The sequence below is a fragment of the Mirounga angustirostris genome, unplaced genomic scaffold (genome assembly GCF_029215605.1).
Source record: "Mirounga angustirostris isolate CCGP_5_RB_7025 unplaced genomic scaffold, mMirAng1.0.hap1 SCAF_5, whole genome shotgun sequence".
Classification (NCBI taxonomy): domain Eukaryota; kingdom Metazoa; phylum Chordata; class Mammalia; order Carnivora; family Phocidae; genus Mirounga; species Mirounga angustirostris.
This window is the reverse complement of record NW_026991713.1, coordinates 21191940-21212315: the sequence shown is the minus strand read 5'-3', so window position 1 is coordinate 21212315 and position 20376 is coordinate 21191940. Positions and strand designations below refer to the sequence as shown.

The window sequence follows — 20376 nt, the reverse complement described above, 5'->3', positions numbered from 1 at the left end:
TATTATGGTGATAGGATTATAGAACTTTATCTTTGTTTCTAGTTTCCTAATTTGTATCTTTATCTGGTTTCCTAATCTATATTCTATATAAATATATCCACATATCTAAATAAGACCTACAGTAACACCAAAACTCTGTCTACTAGCCTTTAATTTCAATTACCATCTCTGTTACTGACATTCTAAGCTACATAAATCCTCATTGTAAACCTTGACAGACTAGTGTTCATGCCTATGATGGTAATACTTAAAATATTACTTCTATTTCATTATGTTCTTTCAACTTCAAAATGGTACTCATTTATTACCTTTTCTTAGCCTTATTTCCCTTAATCAAACCTGCTTCCTTCTTCTGCATTCCCTTTACTTACTGGCTACCAATTATCATTTGAAAATCCTCAATTTTCTCTTCTTTATTTTCAACTGAAGAAAGACTCCGGTATCTCTCCCCAGTTTGGCTTGTTGATTTCTTCTTTCAAACCATTTCCAGAGGTTCAAATCTACCCCTTTTTTAGACTGGCAATCTTTTTCTTCTTCAGCCCATCCAGTATAATACCACCAAGCATTATTAGATATCCTTTCCTACTAAAAACTTCCAGTGGCTTCCACGTGCCTACAGGAAAAAGTCCAAATTCTTCAACATATAACAAATGCCCCTTACATCCATTCACCACATACATCTGCCTAAACTTGGGCTACCCACCCAGAAAGACCACTCTGTGTTAATAGTTCAGTGTTCTGTTCATCAAACTTTTAAAATCAGGTTCCCCCAGAGAATTATAAAGATATCTCATTGGATAAATATTATTTATTGGTAGAATGATATAAGGTTTACCATCAATTCCTTATTTCACTTTTACGGCTAAAAGCTCTAGAGAACTATTCATATAAATAGGTAAATTGGAATGAAAATGGTTTTATTTTAGCAAGATGACAGGATTCTTTGAATTCCTTCAAATTACATGCCAGGATTCATGAAATGACTTTAAAAAGTTATTTTTAATAATCTAATAGCTGATATGTATAGACAGACCCTACTTCAAATGTGTTGAAAACAGGGGTACCTGGGTGACTCAATCAGTTAAGCGTCTGCCTTCGGCTCAGGTCATGATCCTGGAGTCCCGGGATCGAGCCCCGCATCAAGGCCTGCATCGGGCTCCCCACTCAGCGGGGAGTCTGCTTCTCCCTCTGACCCTCCCCCACACATGCTCTCCCACTCACTCTCTCTCAAATAAATGAATAAAATCTTTAAAAAAAATTTTTTTAAATGTGTCGAAAGCAAAGAAGTGGAAGTAGAAACCACATGACTTGTAACTTTGTCATTTAGTCATTGACTTCCAAGACGAATAACAGTATTTCAAATTACCTCCATCTTGTCACACCCCAAGCTTTTTTAGTATTTTTCCTCTCAGACAAATCCATCATACTAAGAATAATAAGAATTAAGAAGAAGGCCTTTCATTTGTCGAGTAGGATAAGAGTAGTTTGGGAAAGGGAGAATCTGACATTTTAACATAAGCACATTCTCTGGCAGACCAAGTTTAAGAAATAACACATCAAAATGGGGTATGTGTAACCCAATTTCCTTAAAACCTGGAAAGGTGTGTATCTGAGAGGCATGTGTATGTTATTCTCAAAAAGACTTCTCTAGTAACGCCAAACTCATTTTTATCAGAAATACCATGCTCTTTAACAATATACTTGTGCAAAAAACAAAAAACAGAAAACAATATACTTGTGCAGATTCCATTCCCTCATCTGACACATCCTTTCCCTCACCTGTAAACTTTTCATTTTTAAGACTTGGTTTCATTATCCTCTTTGTGAAACCTTTCCAAACTATGCAAGCAGTTGACTACAACTTCTCTATGCTTCTATGGTTCCTTCACTCCCCTTTTTATTTGCACTCTAACATTTAAGATGAACTACAATGACTTGTTTTATATTTGACTTCCCATTATACTCTGAGATCCTTGAGGACAGGGTCAGATAATATTCATTTTTACATCTACAGTGTCTAGCCCTGTTCCTTATCACATAGCAGCTAGATAGTACTTAATGCCAATTCAATAGTCATAGGAAAGCTTAAAATGTATGCTACTTCCATGCACCAAGCCAGATCACCAATAAGCCATATATCTGAGATATATTACTCTGTTTCCAAAGAAATAGCTTCAAAGAAATAGGATTTTACAATATCCCTTGTTTTTATTAAGAACAGATACAATGCTAACAGTTTTGTGTTGAACTTCAGCAATTTCCCAGGGTTTTACATCTTCTGTAATATTAATTCTCACATTTCTCCCTTGACTATACCCAAGTTTTTTTCCTTTTGCCCTTACTTTAGTAAGTTTAAGTTGTATTTTACTTCCTGAAAACAGGTATTTATTTTTTATTTATTTTATTTTATTATGTCAGTCACCATACAGTACATCATTAGTTTTTGATGTAGTGTTCCATGATTCATTGTTTGTGCATAACACCCAGTGCTCCATGCAGAACGCGCCCTCTTTAATACCCATCACCAGGCTAACCCATCCCCCCACCTCCCTCCCCTCTAGAACCCTCAGTTTGTTTCTCAGAGTCCATAGTCTCTCAAAAATATGGAACGCTTCATGAACTTGCATGTCATCCTTGCACAGGGGCCATGCTAATCTCCTCAGTATCGTTCCAATTTTAGTATATGTGCTACCAAAGCGAGCACGAAAAGAGGTATTTATAACATCAAATACTTTTATGTCATCGTTAACTCTAGTGCCTAGTACAGAATTCCAAACAAAATAAGTATCATATAGTCAGAAACACATTTAATATATGTTTTCATATAGATTCCATGTGTAGAAAATGATGCAGTAAGATATCTAGATAAAAGATTCTTGGACTCAAAGTCTTACAATCTATTTCACATAAAGAAAATAACTAACCATTCTGATTTTTAAACCATTTACATATTAAGTATTTTCCTCTTAAAAGCATACCTGCGTGGGGCGCCTGGGTGGCTCAGTCGTTAAGCGTCTGCCTTCGGCTCAGGCCATGATCCCAGAGTCCTGGGATCAAGCCCCGCATCGGGCTCCCTGCTCTGCGGGAAGCCTGCTTCTCCCTCTCCCACTCCCCCTGCTTGTGTTCCCTCTCTCGCTGTGTCTCTCCCTGTCAAAAAAAAAAAACAAAAAAAAAACATACCTGCGTAGGTTCTGGAGCCATACTCTTCCTTTGTTCTGTTGATTTTTCTATTGCTTCGCTAAGAGATTTTGCATATTGTACCATAGCCTTCAACTGGGAATCCGTTAAAACCCATAATAAGTCATCCAATATTAGAACTAACTTTGTTGCAATAACATTGCAGTCCTTTAACTGTCAGAAAAAATGATTCATAAAATTAAGCCAAGACATAAAACTTACAATGCACTAATGTTTTAAAAATATTTAAAATGTCTGCATGAAATTAAACACAGATCCTTCCTTCATTCACCAATTATTTATTGTGCTCCTATACTATAGAAGGAATATCTCCTTGTATTGGAGATAGAGTGGTAAAAAAGACTGACAAATTCCTATACCTTAACAGATGCACATTATGCAGGTACACGCACTTATGTAATTTAATTCTGCACTTATAGCTAATAAATCATAAAATTACCTATATTAATTGTGCTAATTCTAGTACAGAAAGAAGCATTAAAATTATAAACTGAATGCTATTTTAACCACATTTCACAATATTGTATTAAACATTATACTGAAAAAAATTTTTCAATTTAATTTAGAATATTTGTGTCTAGTGATATAAAACATATTATTGAGACTTTAATTGAGCCATGTTTTAAAAAGTCATTACTCCATTAAATTTCATTACAATCTACAGTGAACTTTCAACTTCTGATATCTTTAAGTAACTATCTTCCCTATTTATCCAAATTAGCATTCATATCTTAATAACCTTTTAAAAGCTAGTTTTGGCTTTTGCTGTTTACATACTCCTAAGTAAGATTCAATAGAAGAAATGAAATTATAAGACAGTTAATGTTCAAAAATATTTGGCAATTGGGGCGCCTGGGTGGCTCAGTTGGTTAAGCAACTGCCTTCGGCTCAGGTCATGATTCTGGAGTCCTGGGATCGAGTCCCACATCGGGCTCCCTGCTCGGCGGGGAGTCTGCTTCTCCCTCTGACCCTCCCCCTCTCATGCTCTCTGTCTCCCATTCTCTCTCTCAGATAAATAAATAAAATCTTTAAATATATATATATATATACTTGGCAATGGAGAATCTATTAATCAAAAGTAAAAATCTAAGTGTTAAATCCAGAAAATTGAAAAATATTATTACACTAGATTTCTTCAAGTACTACTTGAGCCATTATATTTCCTTTTATTTTGCTTTGTTTTAATATTCCAAGGTTTCACCTGAAAATTATTTAAAATTTCCTCTCAATTCCACTAGTTATCACACGAACCAAAAAGGTCACCCTGCTGACTTACTCTTCTTTTAAGTGTGACTCTGATTTTTGATTGGTTGGTTATTAATCGAACAGGAGCACACATAATTCCAAGATGTGAACTTTGAGTAGCATCTGCCTCTATTCGAATCATCTGCCAATTTATTTCTTTAAACGTCAAAACCTAAGGAGAACAAAGAGAATAGCTTCAGTTACTCAAGCAAAACAGAACTGAGAGACATGTAGATTTGTAAAAACAACAAAAAGCTAAACAAATAAGCTAAATAAAATTTTATGTCTTTACTAATTTTCTTATGACATTCTAGATATATTCACTATGCTTTTATTTTTTAAATTGTATAGTTACAACAAATTCAGTAACATATCTTCAATTATATTATTTATAAAGCTGTTTATACTTCAATTTTGATATAAAGTACAAAGAGCCTTTGAATCATGTGAACAAAAAAAATGTAAATAACATTTTAGCTTTGTATATTTAAAATTCAATTCTGAGTAGCTGAGAAGTTAAAATGGAGTTCACTAAAAGAAGGGGTTTATTAACTCTATAAATTGAAAGATTACAGTAAAAACACTAAAATATGCACATTTTTAATTAAATAACTAAGAGAAATACAGAGAAAAGTATAGTTAAAAGGTAAGAGTAAATGTAGTATGTAAATCTAGGTAACTATAAGAAGTAAGTATTTTAAAATGTCCTCTTTATTTATCAGTGACTAAAACATTTTTTTAAACAAAGAATGAAAAATGTTTACCTCTCCTCTCTGTGGATGTTGAATACGAGTAAATCTTAAATCTCCATGTTCCCAGTTTGCATTTACGCTATAGATCCTTAGCTGGGAAAGTTCAAAGGATGCATTGAAAGCTTTTGCTCCAATGCGGATAATAATGGAATTTACAGAAACAGTAATTCCCTCAACTACTTTTTCAGCAAAGCCATATTCACTGGAAAAACAAAGCAAAACAAAATATAATGCACTGAAGCCAAAACAAATCATTAAAAGGTTATCTGTTAATATTCTCACACAAGTGCACAAACTGACCATTATATTATTCATTTTTATGTAAAAAATTTCTTGGTTAAAACAATAATCTAGGCTGATTACATGTAAATTATAAAAATGTTCTTCTCAAAATGATAAAAGATTTTTAAAGTTTAAGGTTACTCTTTATTTTGTAAGTTTTTTATTTTACTTCCAGTATAGTTAATATACAGTAATATATTACTTTCAGGTATGCAATAGTAACCTAACAATTCTATACACTATTTAGTGCTCATTGGAAGTGTACTCTTTGATCTCCATCATCTATTTCACCCACCTCTCCCCTCTGGTACCCATTAGTTTGTTCTCTATACTTAGGAGTCTGTTTCTTGGTTTGTTTCTCTTTTTTTCCCTTTGCTCGTTTGTTTTGTTTCTTAAATTCCAAAATCATACAGTATTTGTCTTTCTCTGACTGACGTATCTTGCTTAGCACTATACGCTCTAGACCCATCATGTTGTTCCAAATGGCAAGATTTCATTCTTTTTTAATGGCTGAGTAATACTGCATTGTAGATATATACCACTTTTTCTTTATGCATTCATCAATCGACGGATACTTGGGCTGCTCCCATATCTTGGCTATTATAAATAATGCCGTAATAAGCATAGGGGTGCATGTATCCTTTCTAATTGGTGTTGTTGCATTCTTTGGTGCAATTCAGTAGTATTCAGTGTTGTTGCACTCAGTAGTACAATTACTGGATTGTAGGGGTAGTTCTATTTCTAATTTTTTGAGGAACCTCCATACTGTTTTCCACAGTGGCTATACCAGTTTGCATTCCCACCAACAGTGCACAAGTGTTCCTTTACCCCACATCCTCACTAATACTTGTTCCTTGTGGTTTTGATTGAAGCCATTTTGACAGGTGTGAGTGAAGGTTACTCTTTATTTTTTTTGAGAGAGAGAGAAAAAGAGAGAGGGTCCGTGTGCATGAGCAGGGGGAGGGGCAGAGGGAGAGAGAATCTTAAGCAAGTGTCACACCCAGCAAGGAGACCGATGGGAGGCTCCATCTCATGACCTTGAGATCATGACCTGAGAGGAGATCAAGAGTTGGACACTTAATCAACTGAGCGACCCAGTCCCCCCTGAAAGGTTACTCTTCAAATTAGGTTATTATATATAATCACTATCCAAAACTGCCTATTCTCAAGTTGCCAGATGTTCAAACAACTGGAATCTACAAAGTAAATAAGAAAGCTAAATTCCTGACACAAAGAAGGCTACAGACTATAAGTACAATATAATCTCAAATTTAGGAATAAAGTCAGAAAAAGTTCATATTCTCTAATCCAAATCAGCAAATATTTATTGAGCATCTACCATGTGCACAATGCTGGGACATAAGGAAAACTGAAATATAGTTGTGGTATTCTAGGGCTCGCAAGTTACTTGGAGAGGAAAAACATAGGAACCGAAACATTAGGCAGTCTGTAATTAAGTGCTTTAAAAAAGGAATCATCATTACACTTGGTAGAGGAAGAAATTGTTCATAACTAAGGAAATCTATCTAGGAAAGAAAAATATATTTCCTACAGTGAGTGATAGGAAGAAGGGAAATCTTATATTAGGGAAAAGTACAAGGAAAGGCACAGAAAAGTAGGAAAGTAGAGGTCATATTTCGAGAATAATGAGTAGTACAGTATGACTGGAATATAGACTACCAATATATTTTGGCAGGAAGGGTAATAAAAGTTTGTCCACATAACACATTACTTCAATTATTATCACTATGACCATTATTCCTAAATCTCTATCCAGATTTCTCCCTAGAACTTCAGAGTGTTAAAATTCAAATGTCCACCAGCTATTTCCACGAGGCTGACTCCCATACATTTCAAAGCCAACATATATAAAAGTGAACCCATCATTTTTATTGATCATGTACATCCCTCTCCTATACCTGCTGCTAAGCATCTTGATTTACTATCTTACTGAATAAATTACCTAAGCTTCCTAATCCTCAGATGACCTATCTTTTAAATCAGATAATACTTTGCAAGTTACATGTGGGTTGCATGCAATAATGCATATGAACCAAACAGCCTATCTCTTGATTCATACTTTATGAAATGTAACTATTATTTACAATATTATGGAAAACTAAAGAGGAAGAACTCATCAGCATCCTAGGGAGAAGCTGCTTTAATCCCAAGGACAAATACTTGGTCACTTGGCTAGAAATATTCCTGGAGTTGGAAAGAATATATTATTCTATAATTATTATCTGGCAATGCCCTTTGGAATATCCAACCCCATCTGTTCTAACTTGTGCATTAAAAAAAAAAGTGTTACAACTGAATTGGAGTATTTACCACCAGACGGGTGAAGCCTGAATCAATGACTAAAGTCTACAAGTTTCTGGCTATGTCATCCATTATAAATTAAAAAGGTGAAATTCCAGTATTCAAACAAGTCTCTTCTAAGTTTGATTACTCTTCACAAAGATGTAGATCTCCTCTATATGAAGTGATAAAATTTCTGAACTTACAAATTTACTAGATCATTAATCTATGGGAACACAATCAACTCACAGGTCTGGCACAGAAGGTAAGGCCAGCCTGTTAAATATTCATTTCCCTGTATTTTAATCTCATAGAGACAAAATCATATTGATCAGTGTTTCTCCAAGTTGTATAAGTATAAAGAATTGTTAAAAATACATAATCACATTCTTGATAACCATTCTAGACCTCAAGAATCATAATTTCAAAAAAAGGGACCTAAAAGAATATAGATTTAATAAGCATCCTAAGTGAATGCTATAATCAGGCAAGTCTGGAAAATGTGGAAATAGATTAACCATACTACCATACATAAAAATATAAGGATTATCATCATATGATTACAAAGCCAAAATTATAAAGCTTATTGATACTATAAAAACATGAGTTAAGAAGAACATTATCAACAACAGCAATTTTCCTGATCTTCTTTTCCACTTTCAATAATCTTATAAACACCTCTACTTTTTCTCCAATTTTTTGGACTCTATCCAACATGACCAACTGCTCCAATCTACTCTATCACACATGAAATCATAATTTAAACTTTAAAATCTCAAATTGCTGGATGATGTATAAACTACAAAGAAGTTAATGTGAAAGCTCTTTTCCCAGTCACTATTACCTGTAGGCCAAATATAAACTGTACACCTGATAAACCTGGCCTTCAGTCAACTCTTAGCAGTGGACTGATGGATCACCATCAGATTCCTATGTGGAGTGTTACTGATCAGGCTATAGGTATTCTCACAGAAAGCACTAATGTAAAGGTAGTTCAACCTTGGTGAAAGAGGAAGGTGGAAATGCATGAGTGTGTGTGTCTGTGTATCTGATGTGTACATTCATTCTCTTTTTTTTTATTTTTTTAAAGATTTTATTTTTAAGTAATCTCTATACCCAACATGGGGCTCAAACTTACAATTCCAAGATCAACAGCCACATGCTCTACCAACTGAGCCAGCCAGGCACCCCATGTACGTTCATTCCAAAGAAGAGTTTTATCATTGGTTTGACACAGCACCCGAATTCTATAAAATGTTCAGGGCTGCTGCGTTCTACAACTTGAGGAGGCACTAATCACATTAAAATCTATGTGAACATTTTACATGAATAGGTGCACAAAAATTAGTGCAGAAATCCTGCCTTAAGAAAATGATATATAGTATGAAAGCCAAATGTAATGGACGCAATAATAAACAGGCAATTTTTTAAAGATCCATTTTTTAAGGGGCGCCTGGGTGGCTCAGTTGGTTAAGTGTCTGACTTCACCTCAGGTCATGATCTTGGGAGTCCTGGGATCCAGCACTACATCAGGCTTCCCACTCAGCAGGGAGTCTGCTTGTCCCTCTGCCCCTCCCCCTGCTTGTGCCCTCTTGCTCACTCTCTCAAATATATAAATAAAATCTTTAAAAAAAAAAATCTATTTTTTTAACATCTAACTTTTTAAGACTTTGCAAAATGGCCCCCAAGCTTCTACTTTATTAGCACCTGATTTTATCTATGAAAATCCAATTTATAAAAAGTGTGAACATTCTATATTTCATGAATTTTAGAGTAACCCAAAAGGCCTATAATTTTTTAGGACATCAACTTAACCCTTAAGAGTCATAAAAGTTCCACTGATGCATAGAATAAATGAGAGGCAAAGAAACTATTCAGAGACTAAGATATTATCTGATTTATAGGATGTTTTTGGTTGATCATTACTATTTAATATCAAGGAAAGCAAGATGAATAAAAGAGGCTAAAAATCAATTCTACAACTTTGGTAACATAATACCAAAACTGCAAGATATCATGGGAAAAGGTGACTGAAATAGAAACTGTCTGAGGTTAGGAAATTTTATTTTATGTTCCATTACTACAGATAACAGAGCTAACTACAGAAAAGAACTCCCTTTACAAGTCATGCAGATTAAAGGAAATAGCTTACCTTTGTCCTGAAGCAGTTGCAATTGGTGATGGGCCATTAGGATTTCGTGGTTCTTCACATGTACTCATTTCCATTATTACTTTATCCAGGGACTAATAAAAATACATTAAAAATTTAAAAATTAGGTATTTTATGTATTTTATGAAAATATCATGTAACACTATTTTCTCTTTCTTTAGGAACAACGTAAACAGTAAGTAAGCGGAGTCACTTTAAATGTCTCTCTAAAAGTCTAAAAAGACAAATACCAAAACAGAAAATGTGCTCAGTCCTTTCTCAAGGCATCTGATAAAAAAAGCTGTGGGCATCTAGGAGTATGAGACAAAAATACTACAAGTAGCCATATGCTGCTGAAATCATCAGATTTTACAGAAGCCAAATCTCTAATTCCAGAATGTATGATATTATTAATTGCTAAATGAGATTATATATTAATGAATGGGATTTAAGTAGCTGTAAAAGCTTATCCCAATCTAAGACTTGAGATTTAAGACATGCAACACTGAAAAATATGAAATATGCAAGAAATGTGAAAAAATAAACATTGCCATAATGAAAAAATGTCTTTCAAGCTAATAGTTTTGCTTGAAGATCAAATGTTCTTAGTAGTCATCACTAACACAACTCAGTCATTCTTCATTCTCTATTTTAATATAGCATTTATTATCCGAAATTGTCTTGTTTACTTGTTTGTTGTTGGTCTCCTCTATAAAAATATTAAGTTCCCTCAGGGCACAGGGAGGGTACTCAATAAATATATGTGGAATGAATGAATCAATAAATGACCAAATGACCAATCTTTCTTCAATTTTCCATAAAAAGGAAAGTAGGAGGCTCAGTTGGTTAAGCATCTGCCTTCGCCTCTCAGGTCATGATCCCAGGGTCCTGAGATCAAGCCCCTCTGGGCTCCCTGCTCAGCGGGGAGTTGGCTTATCCCTCTCCCTCTGCCCCTTCCCACCCCACTCTTGTGTATGTGTGTGTGCTCTCTCTCAAATAAATAAATAATAAAATCTTAAAAAAAAAAAGGAAAGTATATTCAGGTGCATATTATTTAATTTAGTAGATCAATAAAATCAGAAACACAGTTTGAATTAAATGTTACTAAAACTGTCATAGTATGTCAATAAAGAGCTAAATGATACAATAAAAATATAACAACTTAGAACATAATACATCTGAAAAATTTTAAAGGACCCTCCCATTTTAAAACTCAAACTTCTCATTTAAGGGCTGAAAAAACTAAGTACCATCCAAATAAAATGAAAGCCAATCTGTAGAAAAGCCAGAAGACCGTGTTTCTATGAAACAAAAGATTAATATTAGCAGAATAGTTAGATCATATGCATATATAAATGTTTATTTCTGAGGCAAGTCAGAACTCACCAAACAGATGGGATGTGTTTTCAATTTTGTCCATGGAATCTAACAAAAAAAACAAACAAATTTTTTTTCTTTAAAATCAATCATTAAAAAATAATTTAAAACAGCAATCAACACCGATGTGCTCTAAATATAGTGATAGACATACCAAATTCTATCAGATGACTTTTTCTCAAATTGCAAAGTAATAAACTGAGCAACTCAGACTCTTGAAATTAGATGTACCTATTTTATATAAGAAAAGACTACTAATCATATTTTCTTAGTTATCTTTTAAAATAAGAATTTTAGGTCCTCATAAGTTTCTTTTTTCCCAGACCTTAAAACACATTTTAACTTCATCATTGATTGATTTAATTTTAAGTAGGCTCCATGCCCAACGTGGGGCTTGAAGTCACGACCCTAAGATTAAGAGTCACATGCTCTTCTGGTTGAGCCAGCCAGGCACCTCTTTAACTTTGTAATTTAAACTAAGATTTCCCAGCAGAGCATAACCAGTCTTTTATTCATTGAACAGTTTTTTAAATTCTAAAATTCTGACCATAGGATGCCTGGCTGGCTCAGTCTTGGAAGAACATGTGACTCTTGCTCTCAAGGTCATGACTTTAAGCCCCATGTTGGGTGTGGAGATTACTTAAAAATAAAATCTTTAGAAAAAAATTTTTTTAATAAAATAAAATTCTGACCAATCTTTTTGTAGATATTCAAGAAAAACACAAAGGTGAGGGCACTCAGGTAAATGTAGGCAGTATCAAATAATAATGTTCAAACATACACTAAAAAGTCACATCTTTATAGATATTTGGGTTAAAGGTCACCATTGAACAATATAGGAACTTTTCTACAATCTTTTCTTTGGAGTCCAATTTTAATTTTATGAAACAGATTACTCAGGCAGTATTTCTACTGAGCAGACTCTCAAAAAGACTGGTCTTTAAGAGCAAGAAGTGATACGACATACAATTAGAGTCAAAGGTATGCAGGAATAAATTTTAATAAGGAGGAATAATAATAATAAAAGAAAACTTAAAAATCCTTGAGGAAGAAACAAATGAGGAAAAGAAATAAAATTTCAAATAAAAGTACAATGTACAGAATAAGGTAAGGACTGATGTTTTCATGTCTTTATTTGAAATCATGTTTACTTACTACAAATTTAAATTGTCCCTATTAACAATAAATCTTATGAAAAACTATCTTTGAATATATGCCAAATTTAACCAATTATTTTATTAATAACTACCAATACTTTATTTAAATGTTAAAATTAAACTTTAAACAAAAATTAAACTATAAATTAATAATATATTAGCATATGACTTCAATTAAATTTATCTGGCACATATTCATGCAATTACTTAGACATAGGTATTTGTCTTTTTAAATTGTTAATGAAAATGTTTTTTTATAGAACTATCTAAACTAAAACAAAATATTTATTTTAAGAGATAGGAATGAAATAAAAAATGAAAACAGAAAATGCTTTGCACAGATATCAAAGTCTCACCCTAATAGATGCTTTATTACAAAAAACTTTGTTGATAGCAAGCCATGTTGGCAAATCCAACATATTCTGGAGCACCTCTTCATCCAACTCCAAATTCTTCAGTTCACCTTCTCCTTTGAGGGTACTTAGATTTATCTTGTCAGGAGATAAATTTTTAGTAAATCTGAAAGAGAATATATATTGACATTCATTTTAGTGTCAGTTACTGTACCCTAGTCATTCTTGCAAATATACAAAGCATTAAAAATAATAGCAGCACAAAGAAACACAAAACTTCAGTGACAGGCTCTACTTTAATCCATGTTTTTCAATGAGGTTTTGTTATTGTTTTGATCTCTCTCTTAAGCATAGCTCTCTTATACAAAGCCTACAGTGTTTTTAGCATATATTTGAATATCATATTTCTACATACATAAAATTCTGGTTCTTACTGTCTTTCAAATTAATGAATATTTAAGTAACATCCACTTTTCACCAGGTACTATGCAAGGCAGTAGGAATAACTCAAGGTCATCCCATAACCACGTGTTGTTCACTTTGCTACAGACCACATCACAGAAAGGAATATTCCTATTTTACTAACCAACCTACAAGGAAGGTTAAGGGAATAAGGGGACCCTTTAGAAGTAGCAATAGCAGCTGCTACCCATTCATCATCCCAAGAACAATATCAAAGGATATTAGTACTCCTTTTTAGAATCATCCAGAGATTCCCAGCTTCAGAAACTGACCCAGATCATTCAGGAATAAATTAGAGTACACAAATCTTTTTCTAAAAGGTCTCTGAGGAAAGGGATTATGCAACTCTACTTGGCAGCCAATTTTGGTGTTTTCTACATGAGACTTAAAAATACCAATTACTTATAATCCTAAATTGGCTGTACAAATACCATTTATCCTTTCTGTAGGAGTTAAGATAAATGAAGTAGTAAAGTGCTTAGTAAAAGTGCCAAAAGTCACATGGGAGACTAGATCCTAAATTCTAATTAAAGAACACAGATTCTCTATGATGAATTAAAAATGAAAATTCTTAAACTTAAGAAAAAAGACTGGAAATAACAATAATAGTTAAAACAATACTGGACATTTTCCAAGGGTTTATTTACTGTGTACCAGGTTCTTTGCACGTAAGCATTACTACTTCATCTAATTCCTACAATAAACCATTAAGGTCAATACTATTTTTATTCGCATTGATTTGATAAGTAAACATAATGAGAAACTAACTTACTTGCCCAATATCACAACTAATAAAGATAACAGTAGTAACAATAAATTATACATATACATTAAAGTACTTCCATATACATCACTTTATTTGATCCTTACAACAACCCTAGTTTGTCTCTTTTGCAGCCATTACTGAAGCAACAGCAGCCAAAATGAAGTTCAATCCCTTCGTGACTTCTAATGAGAGGAAGAACCATAAAAGACATTTCAATGCACCTTCCCACGTTCACAGAAAGATTATGTCTTCTTCCCCTCTTTCCAAAGAGCTGAGTCAGAAGTACAATGTTCAATCCATGCTAATCCAAAAGAAGAATGAAGAACAGGTTGTGCAAGGACACTACAAAGGTCAGCAGATTGGCAAAGTAGTCCAGGTTTACAGGAAGAAATACATCATCTACACTGAATGAATATAGTGAGAGAAGGTGAATAGCACAACTGTCCATGTGGCCATTCACCCTAGCGAGGTGGTTATCACTGGACCAAAAGTGGACGAAGACTACAAAAAGATCCTTGAACATAAAGCCAAAACTTGCCAGGTAGGAAAAGAAAGGGTAAATATAAGAAAGAAACAATTGAGAAGATGCACAAATAAAGTAATGTTACATATGACTTGAAATAAAAACTGTTCAAATGAAAACTATAAATAAATAAAACAACCCTAAAAAAAATGAAAAACTGCTAACTTTGCCCAGGAAGTACTTTTTTCAAAAATGAAACTACTGACAAAATTAACTACCAGCTAGGGGCGCCTGAGTGGCTCAGTCGTTAAGCGTCTGGGATCCTTAAGGGTCCTGGGATCGAGCCCCGCGTCGGGCTCCCTGCTCAGCGGGAAGCCTGCTCCTCCCTCTCCCATTCCCCCTGCTTGTGTTCCCTCTCTCGCTGTGTCTCTGTCAAATAAATAAAATCTTAAAAAAAAAAAAAATTAACTACCAGCTAACAAGAGTTATCAGCCAGTCTTTTACCTTTTTTGAAACTAATTATTAAAGTAACAAAATAAACTGGTTATTCACATGCCCTACACATCAACAAGAATATCAATAAATACACACATGCTTCATTTCATGCTTCCCACTGACTCTGCACCAGAGTTTCTTGAGCCATATTTTATCGGGATTCATATCGTCTCACAGAATGTCAGCTGAGAAATACAGAATTCACATTTAACCCATATTTGACCAGTGATGCTGGGTTGTATTATACTGACCACCAATCATGTTTGGTTTAATACTATGATGTTTCCTGACAGGCTTTCACCCCTAATCATATAGGAATGACCTGCCACTACCTCAAGGCAGATTATTAGAGCTAGAAGGGAGCATTCACTAAGTACTTACTGAGAATTCACTATTCAGACACATACACTGACAAGCAATACACTCAAGGAGTCCCTGCCTTTGTGCAGTTCTCAGTTCAGTTGGTAGACAGAACACCAAAAACCATGACTAAGAGAGAATACAGTACAGGGTTTTAATCTAGAGCTTCACTGAAAACAGGGACTTTTGAGATGATATTTGAGAATGAGTAGTAGAACTTAACTAGGCAAGGAAAAAAAGGGAGACAGAAGAAAGAGTATTCCAAGCAGAGGGAATAAAACACAAAGAAAGGTTCTCAGGCTGTAGGGAGCATGGTATAAAATAGAACTGCAAGAGGACCAAGAGAGTAGAAGATAGATCAGAAAGGACAAAGGGACTGATTCTACAAGGCCTTGACCATTTCATTCAATCATTCATTTAGTAAATCCTAATTGATACCTATAAATTAACAAACAATGGAGATATGACAATGAACAAAACATAAAAAATCTGCCTTCACGGGACTTAAAGGGACAGAATTCTGTGGAGAACGAAAAAATAAGTTAAATACATAGTAAGTCAGATTCTGACTATGGAGGGGAAAAACACCAAAATAGTAAGATAGCAGGAATAAGCAGAGAACCTTTTAATTTTTAAAAGGATGGACAGGAAAACGCTCAGTGAAAAGATGACATTCGGGCAAAGATCTGAAGGAAGTGAAGGAGGTAGCTATACAAATATCTAGAGGAAGAATGCTCTAGGCCAAGGAAAAGCAAGGGTAAAAACCTGAGGTGGGAAAATGCTTGGCATGTCTGAGGAATAGCAAGAAGGTCAATGTGGCTGGAGAAAGGGAGCAGAAAGGCAAGAGTAAAAGGAAATGAGTTAAGTTAGAGAAATAAGAAGGGCCAGATCACACGGAACCTTTAAAACCACTCTGAGGACTCTGGCTTTTACTCTGAGTAAAAACGAGAGTGACTGAAGATGGTTTTGACTAGAATAGGAAATCTTTTTTTTTTTTAAAGATTTATTCATTTTTTATTTGAGGGGGAGAGAGAGAGAGTGAGTGTCTACATGAGCACAGGGAGAGAGACTCTCTCTGCAGACTCCACGCTGTGTGTGGAGCCCAACACAGGGTTTGATCTCAAGACCCTGATATCATGACCTGAGCTGAAATCAAGAGGCAGATGCTCAACCAACTCAGCCACACAGGTGCCCCTGGAAACTTTAATTTTCAAAGGTTCATTCCATTGAGAATATATGAAAGGGAGGACGTGGACAGAAGCAGGCGGCCCAGATAGGAAGTTACTGCAAGAATCCAGGTAAGAGAAGAGCTGCCCTGGATCAAGATGGAAGAGTAAAAAGTGATAGAAAGGGAAAAGTCGAGAGAGATTCTGAAAGTAAAGCCAACAGGATTTGATTGTACAGAATGACGTCAAGGATGACTTCCAAGGTTTTTAGTCTGAGTATATGGAAGGATAGAGTTACCATTTATCAGGGTTAAGAAACAGAGGGAGAAATAAGTTTGGGATTAAGGATCAGAATTTAGGCTTTGAATAGTTTAATTAAGAGATGCCCATTAGATACCCAATAAGAGATGCCAATTACGTAAATATTCAAATCTCATTCAGTAGCTGCAGATACAAATATGGTGATCACCAATGTTAGAGATGGTACCTATAGTTGCAAGATGGAGACAGAAAATTAAATGGCTCAAGGACTGTGGTCAGAGACCACTAAGAAGCCAAGAAATGTGAAAGAAACCAATAAAGGAGATTACAAAAGAAGAACCAGTAAGGCAGGAGAGAAACGAGGTTGCTTTAGAGTTTTGTTTTCTTTATTAAGGTAAGAGAACTCAGCAAGCTTATATGTTGGTGACAATGATGCAGAAAAAAGAAAACTACTGATGGTACAGTAAGGACAGACAACTGCTAGAGCAAAATCCATGATTAGAAGACAGCAGATACAGTATACACGAGGAGGGGGTGGCCTTGAATAGCTCTGACACTGGAAAGCATGTTAATACTCTATATATGTAAAAATAAAATGAGAAAGAACGAGAAGAGGGGAAGCACCTAAAGCTGAAATCAACCTGAAACAACCTAATTATATTTCCAAAATACTATAAGCTTATTCATTTATTTATTTATTTATTTATTAAAGATTTTATTTATTTATCTGAGAGAGAGAATGGGAGACAGAGAGCATGAGAGGGAAGAGGGTCAGAGGGATAAGCAGACCCCCCGCTGAGCAGGGAGCCCGATGTGGGACTCGATCCAGGGACTCCAGGATCATGACCTGAGCCGAAGGCAGTCGCTTAACCAACTGAGCCACCCAGGCGCCCCACTATAAGCATATTTAAAGGGAAGAGGAAGAGAGGAAGGGCAGACAGAGGGACAGATGGGCAAAGACTAATTGGAGTAACCAACATTTGACTGTATATCCTTAGTGCTGGGCAAGAAGGGATGTAAGGGTGTGTGTCTGTGCATATGGGAGGGGTTAGTGAAGAAATCAAGCAACATCTTGACCGGGTATGTACAAGAATGCTCATCTCAATGACATTTACAAAGGGAAAAAAGTGAAAGCACTTAAATGTCCAAAGGGAAATAATCTCTTTAATTATATCATGCTACATACATATCAAGTAATATGTCTTGCCAACCATATAAAGAAAATGCTTATATTATAGTGAAAATTTGAGGTTTAAACTTACATACTGTGATTTCAATTATGTAAAAAATACATTATAAAATGTCAAATATCAAGAGTACCTACGATTGGTAAGATTTTAGACTTCTTCGTCTTTATACTTTCCTATATGTTTATGTTATGTTAATAAGGAGCATATGTCACTTTTATAAAGACAAAAATTCGGGGCGCCTGGGTGGCTCAGTCGTTAAGCGTCTGCCTTCGGCTCAGGTCATGATCCCAGGGTCCTGGGATCGAGCCCCACATCGGGCTCTCCCCTCTGCGGGAAGCCTGCTTCTCCCTCTTCCACTCCCCCTGCTTGTGTTCCCTCTCTCGCTGTGTCTCTCTCTGTCAAATAAATAAATAAAATCTTTAAAAAAAGAAATATTCTTAAAAAAAAAAAGACAAAAATTCATCAAAAACCCAAAAAGACAGGCCTGACAAGAGTAAAAGTGAAAGATGGAAAGATTAAAATTCATGTCATTAACAAGAATTCTACCTTCAATTTAGTTCTTATTAAAGGGAGAACATCTGCAAAGAGCATGGGCCTTAAAGTCAGACAAGTAAGTCTAAATTCCTGTTAGCCACTTACTGTGGTACCTCTGTGCCTCAGTTTGCTCATCTATAAAATGGGGGAAATAATACCAACCTCAAACAATTTTAGTAAGGATTAAAGATAATACATAAAGCATCTGGTACAAAACAGATATCCAAATAAGAGTTCTCTTTTTCCTTCCCTTTTTTTATTTAGATTATGGACACATTGATTATAGTTTAAACTAAAGCAAAATCAAAAGTTCATGCTTACCCAAATAGGACTTCAAATGGTCAAGTTATAGAGCTAATCTGGAAAACATATTAATACTGCTCATCTATTGAACTATTTAAATAGAAAGCAGAAGATATAATGGTAACTTACATTCACAGCTATTAAACAGCTTATTCCCTACATTGGATAAACAGTGCATATATCAAATTATTTATCTTCCATTATTCATGTTAGGCTTTAATTTTCATGTATTTTCATTCTGCACAAATGTGCCCCAATCATTTATTAATATAATTATGTTTCTTGCAAAAACAGGAACTGGAGAATGATTCTTCAGCCACACTTTTCATAACTTAACTGATAAAGGAAAAGCAGATTATAAGTGTATACGAGGCAAACAAAGGGAGGGAAACTCACAAAAGAGCATTAAGAATCTTTAATAACATGTACAATAACAGGAACCATAAACAATTTCAGGACAAGGTAAATAACTCAAGAGATGCATATTTACTGATGAGGTTTGAAAAGAATGTCCCGGGGTTTTAATATTTGAATGCAAAGAGGTAAGTGTAGAAAAAGGTAGGTAACTAGGTCAGAAAAGGGTTTATAACTGTGTTAAAATTCTTTTGAGCTCTAAGATTTTATGATTCTACCTCCAAATAAGTATTTAACCCGGAGATGGTACATTTGAGAAATCTGTTTCAGGTTGCTTTAGCAAATAAAACAACTGTATTATCTTTGTTTTAATGATGTAGCTATAGAATGGATCTGATGAAAGTTCAAGTAAATCATGACTAAAATTTATAGTAACATTAGATATAAAATTTATGCTTTTTGATTTATGATCTGCATACTTAGTGTTTTATCGAGACCCCCAATTTTTTTTTTGGAAAAATTTTACCACTGGTTATATCAGGTCTCTGTGTTCATATTCCCATTTAACCTGTGTCTTTGTATTAGTAATAAATAGCTAACACTGAGTTTTCCTGTGTATTAGGGACAGTTCCTAGCATTTTACATATTCTAACCCAGTTAATCATCAAAACAGCCCCGTGAAAGCAGGTATTATTTTGTTATCGCCATTTCACAGATAATGAAACTGAGGTATAGAGAAGTTGAGTAGTAAGTACATCCCTATGAGGATTAAATTCTCACTGTATATGAAGAGCTATTATAAGAATATATGTAAGAATTATCTTTGTTTAAGCAAATTTAATAACTTTTGCTTGATTTTATTCAAAACAGTATTTCTAGAAGAGAACAAAGTACCTTAAGACCACATTAAAGTCGTACAAGAGAGGATGTTTCTGGAGAGACTTCCCAAAATCTGAAAGACCACCAAGTCCTTTGGCTAGGAACATTAAGTTACTAATCTGCAACTAATCACATCCTTTCATAGTCCATTGGTTTCATCATGCAGATGTAAACATCACTCCACTCAAAACTAAGAAACAGGGGCGCCTGGGTGGCTCAATTTGTTAAGTGAGCGACTCTTGATTTCGGCTCAGGTCCTGGGATTGAGCCCCACGTCGGGCTCCACACTCAGCATGGAGTCTGCTTGAGATTATCTCTCCATCCCCACT

General features: G+C 34.7%; 1 protein-coding gene, 1 non-coding gene and 1 pseudogene across 7 annotated transcripts in view; 1 reads left to right on the top strand and 2 right to left on the bottom strand.

Moving 5' to 3' along the window:
• Positions 1-20376, bottom strand: part of BLTP3B (bridge-like lipid transfer protein family member 3B) — a 120705-nt gene that overhangs the window by 76851 nt on the left and 23478 nt on the right. For all 6 annotated transcript variants that reach the window (XR_010411378.1, XM_045872770.3, XM_045872769.3 and 3 more), the window contains 6 exons: positions 12818-12980; positions 11314-11352; positions 9931-10022; positions 5208-5397; positions 4475-4615; positions 3181-3351 (listed from right to left, as the gene is read on the bottom strand). Coding sequence is in view for 5 of the 6 variants with exons in the window: in XM_045872769.3 (XP_045728725.1) it covers positions 3181-3351; positions 4475-4615; positions 5208-5397; positions 9931-10022; positions 11314-11352; positions 12818-12980 (796 nt within the window). In the remaining variant the exon portion in view is untranslated. The remainder of the gene's footprint in view (positions 1-3180; positions 3352-4474; positions 4616-5207; positions 5398-9930; positions 10023-11313; positions 11353-12817; positions 12981-20376) is intronic.
• Positions 2598-2704, bottom strand: LOC123845055 (U6 spliceosomal RNA). Its single transcript, XR_006790904.1, has one exon. It is a non-coding gene; the product is annotated as a U6 spliceosomal RNA (small nuclear RNA).
• On the top strand, positions 14200-14639 carry LOC123843391 (large ribosomal subunit protein uL24-like; annotated as a pseudogene).